General features: G+C 37.5%; 1 protein-coding gene across 1 annotated transcript; it reads right to left on the reverse strand.

Moving 5' to 3' along the window:
* Positions 1-274: 274 nt before the first annotated feature.
* On the reverse strand, positions 275-1,213 carry LOC114610225 (olfactory receptor 50). The gene has a single exon (XM_028754728.1). It carries the CDS (start codon positions 1,211-1,213, stop codon positions 275-277), a length of 939 nt encoding a protein of 312 aa, XP_028610561.1.
* Positions 1,214-5,039: the final 3,826 nt, after the last annotated feature.

Below are 5,039 nucleotides of genomic sequence, written 5' to 3' on the forward strand. Positions count from 1 at the left end.
AAAAGGTGAATGATTGGCAAGAGAAAAAATTTTATGTACCTAAAGTTCTGGTACTATGTGAAAAGAAAATGGTGTGGAGGTGTTCAGAAAAAATATTAAAAAATAAAAACCTTCTCCCAAGATGAACAAAACAATTAAAGAGAAAAAAATGCAAGGCTGAGATTAAATAGGCTGAAAAATTGCAACCTAAAGACTCAATGAAAAGCACCAAGTCATATTATTAAGTGCAGGACTAAGAAGTTCTCAAATACAGAAAGAGGGAAGACCACACCCATCACTGTGAATGCAATCTCCTACTGAGTATATTTCTCAGTGCTCCTTTCACATCCCGATTCCTCAGACTATAGATAAAGGGATTCAGCATGGGTATGACTATAGTGTACATCACAGCCACTATGATATCTTTATCATTAGTATTATTGGAGAAGGGAAAAAAATATAACCCAATAATGGCTCCATAATAAAGAGAAACTACACAGAGATGAGAACCACACGTGGACAAGGCTTTGCAGAGACCTTTGATGGATGGAGTTCTTAGGATAGTGGCCCCTATGTAGCCATAAGAAACCAGGATGCATATGAATGGTACAGTGATGACTACCACTGCTAAAGTGAGGATGACTAGTTCATTGATAGTAGTGTCTGAGCTGGACAGCTTCAGCAAGGCAGAGAGATCACAGAAAAAATGGTGGACAGTGTTGTCTCTAAAAAGAGAGAGATGAGCAAAGAGAAGAGTATGCACAAGGCCATTAGTAGAGGAAAATACCCAGGACACTATCACTAGAAGAACACAGAGGCTCTGACTCATGATAGTGGTATAATGCAGAGGGTGGCAAATGGCCATGTACCTGTCATAGGCCATGGAAGTCAGAAGGAAGTTGTCAATACACCCAAACAATAAGAAAAAATATATTTGGGAAATGCACCCAGCATATGAGATGGACTGACTGTGTGTCAGCATATTCACGAGCATCTTTGGAGCTGTGACTGATGAGAAAGAGATGTCTGTGAAGGCCAAGTGGCTGAGGAAGAAGTACATGGGGGTGTGGAGGTGAGAGTCCAGCCTGATGAGCAGAATGATGAGCAGGTTCCCCAGCACAGTTGTCAAGTACATGATCAGGAATAGGGCAGAGTACAGAGCTTGATCCTCTGGCTGGATGGGGAGCCCTAGGAGGATAAACTCAGACACAGTGCTCTGATTAGACTTCATCATGCTCTGTCTTTAGCTAGAGATGAAAAATGATGATATATGGAAGAAACAGAGGACATTACAGCTATTACATCATAATAGCATGTTTTTAACTAGTCAGTTTGTATTCTCTAACAGAAATATTTCAAGGTTCTTGCTACATTGTTGGGTTAATGCTATTGCAGCAAAACAGCCACTAAAATGTATTATTTGTCCTCCTAGAAACCAACTCAAATTCCATTGGGCAAAAAAATAGAAAGCAACAGAGTAATCATTATACTTCTTTAAGCTCATAGGAAACAGCAATCCATAAAAATAATCTTAGATTTCAAATGAGAGCAATAAGGCCAAGTTTGTAAGGAATAAATAGAAATCTAGCAGATGAATTCTCATGGCTTGTTGGTGTGACCTAAACTCCAGTTGAGACTACCAGAATACTTCTCAGATATGCCTTATTTCCATATAATTAATATGAGAGTAACTATTAAGTATTTGAAGCTCCAAAATACCAGAATCTAGAGATTTGATGTGAATGGTAAATATAGCAAGGCAAGTCTTAGAGATCTCATAAGATGTTGACATACCTGAGATATTCCAGCAATTCTTCTTTTAAGATAGTTCTTTCCCATCCAACAGTTGAGTTTTCTATCTCCCTTCCTATAGGACCTTGTACCAGATACAGGGGAAAGGAGGTGTGTATCTCTTCCAATACACACTTACAGAGACCTCTGTACATAGTCCTTCAGCTCAAGCTAGACCATTGGACCTTGTACCAGATACAGGGGAAAGGAGGTGTGTATCTCTTCCAATACACACTTACAGAGTCCTCTGTACATAGTCCTTCAGCTCAAGCTAGACCATTCTTATTCCAGCCTGTAGAAATCCAAAAATGTTTTACTTTTCCAGTCACATCAAGAATCTACCAACGAAAAGGTTGATGTTTAATATCTGTCTGACATAAACAAATAATACTCTTTACTGTGATTCATTGGATTGGTTTCACAGTAATAATTCTTAACTAATTTTTGTTGTATTCTAATAATTTCTTATAATTTGAAAATATAATTACTCCTCTTTCTCATTCAAATCTGTTGGCTTTAGGCCTACCTTCTGTCACAATTCTTTCATATTTCAGAAAGAAAACTTGTGAAGCATCTACTAAAATCTAGACTCGATATACTCTCAAAAGAATTATTTACTCTGAATGTGGTGTTTTTGAGAATTACATAATCATCTTATCTACTATTTATTTAAAGAGTTAACTAAAGATTACAGTAAAAAATAAATATAAAATAGAAATTATTTCAACTTGAATGAAGTATGTTAAAATACACTTATTATTTATCCTGCCATGTAAAAGTCTTTTAAGTAATGCTGTTATGGAGTTGGAATAAAATTTATTTTAATTTTTCATGAAAATAAAAACTAATATATCTCAATTAAAATGATAGTTATCTGCTAGATATTTGGGTTATTTCTAGTAGTTTGTAACATGTCAATAAGTAACATTTTTAAGTTTTTAAATTCTTTTGCACACTGATATATGTAACCTGTATGCAGGATGAATTTCTGAAAATGAAAGTTGTCCAGTTATGAAAAGACAAGGTGACAAGGAACTCCATTTTTGTGTGTTTTTAGTGCAATTTTTGATGTAAATCTCTATCTCACGAAAGTTATTTAAAAATATGTTTGGAGAGCACAGAATGAGGGCATTAGAAAAACAAAGAAAATTCGAGATTATAGTTAGCAGGAAAAAATATGGATTAGAGAGTTCTATGGGAGCCTGAATAAGGAGGATCTTTTTGCCACATTAAAAATCTTCATTCTATTCCCAGAAAAAGGACTGAGTAAGAGTCTAAGTAAAGGTTTTTAGGAAATGCTGGTAGTGATTAAAACAGAACCAATAGGAATCCAAATAGTCTGCTAAGTTAGATATAAAATGATTCTACTTTGTGTGTAAATTATTTTAGCACAGAAGAAATTGTACTGATTCAGTGAAAAATCTGAAAAACATCCCCAAGAAGATCATGGAAATTGAAGAAAAGCAAAAGGATGTATGCCCCAGCTTTTCATCTCAAAATTAGATTTAAAATTGGAGAGAGTCTATTTGAGCACAAATTTGATGTCTCCTTACTCTTTCAAATTTGGATAGGTGAGCAAAGTAAGTTATACAATAACCTACCATATGTCTACCATAGTGTGTCATGAAGAGGATTGGCCATCCAAGGTTACACAATCATCCCACTTCTTGTAACTTCTATTTCTAATCTGACATGAGTCTTTGATAATAAGCAGAGATACCTTGATCTACAAGCTGTGGAAGCTTCTTCCATTTCTTTATAAAATGTAGAGAATATAGTGAGACTGGCAGAGTCTTTAAGGAGCTCAATACTCCACTGTGAACAACAGAAGGTTTTCAGCACGTAGCCTGCTGTGACAGATATATGCATATATTGTTATTCATGACTCTGAGAAATTGGTGTGGGTTACAATGTTCCAAATCATAATGATGTGGTGGTGATCCCCTATGCCTGGCTCCTGATTAAGCATACATACATATATCATGTGGTTGCAACATTACCCGAGCTTTCTCCTGAGGCAGAACTGTTTGTTGAAGAAGACACAAGAGAGCTCATCCTTGGAGCAATTAGGATAATCAGTGAAAGGTAACTAATAGGGTATGTACAAAGATTACCATGTGCCACTTGCAGGAGAAACTATGGAATTTCAGTTTTTCCTGCTATGAAAAAAAAATATAAGCAGAAAGCCTAGTATTGTGTTTTATTTCATATGTAAAAACTGAAAGAAAAAGATATCCTGAAAATCAAAGACCGTCTCCTAGGGAATAGAGCAAAGAGACAGAATGAAGATGGTAAAAGAGGAGGACAGAGCAGGCTGACTTGATCAAGTCTATATGTGTGTAAGATGAAGTCACAATGAAACCCACTGCTTTGTACACTGATGTGATTCAAAATATATTTTAACTTTTTATTAATTCTTTATGAATTTCCCATCATGCAACCCAATCCCACTCATCTCCCTGTCACTTCATATCCACCCTTCTCTCTTGCAACTTCACCCCCCCCAAGAAAAAACAAAAAATAATTAAAAATAAAAAATTCTGGTTGTGAAAGCTTTAATATATCAGTGTGACACAATTTACCCTTTGTCCACACAGCTTTCCTTGTAATTGTTCATTGCAATGAGTCATTAGTTGGGTTCAAGGTCTCTGGTGTCTGCTGCACTATCAATATTGGATTCTCACTGGGACTCCTCTCAGACATCCTGTCATTTCCCTATGTCATAGAAATCATGCAGCTTTAGATATGTAGGACCAGCTCCATCAGTTCATAGATGGTGTAGATGTTGGGGTAGGCCCACTAAAAGCTCTGGTTATGGGCTTGGGTGGTTGCAGAGTTGGTTAGTTGGCCAGTTCTCTGGCACTCACATCACCAGGGCAAGATCTCCAACATTGCTCCATCTAGCTCAGCCAATGTCAAGGCTGGCAAGGGGCTGAACCAGCTCTCCTTCTCTCATGTCCTCAGGCCAGCTCATCTACACCCACAGCACCAGAGCCAGCTGTATTATGCTGTCAAGATAAAGTTTGGACCTATTTTCCCAAGTACTGCAGCTTGTGAGGGGCAGGGACAGCTTTTCCACTCTTATGACCTCAAGGGCAGACCCCATGAGGTGGCAACTGGAAGCATATCTCCCTCAAGTACACTACTGCATGACAAACAAGGGTTGGGGACAGCTCTTCCACACTCCCACTCTTGGAAGTTCACCAGCCCCCCTGCCATGAGGGTCAGCTCTTCAGTGATACCCAGGAATTATACAGGACCCATTCTTC

Source organism: Grammomys surdaster, unplaced genomic scaffold, assembly GCF_004785775.1.
Source record: "Grammomys surdaster isolate TR1022 unplaced genomic scaffold, NIH_TR_1.0 126035, whole genome shotgun sequence".
In the NCBI taxonomy this organism is placed as follows: domain Eukaryota; kingdom Metazoa; phylum Chordata; class Mammalia; order Rodentia; family Muridae; genus Grammomys; species Grammomys surdaster.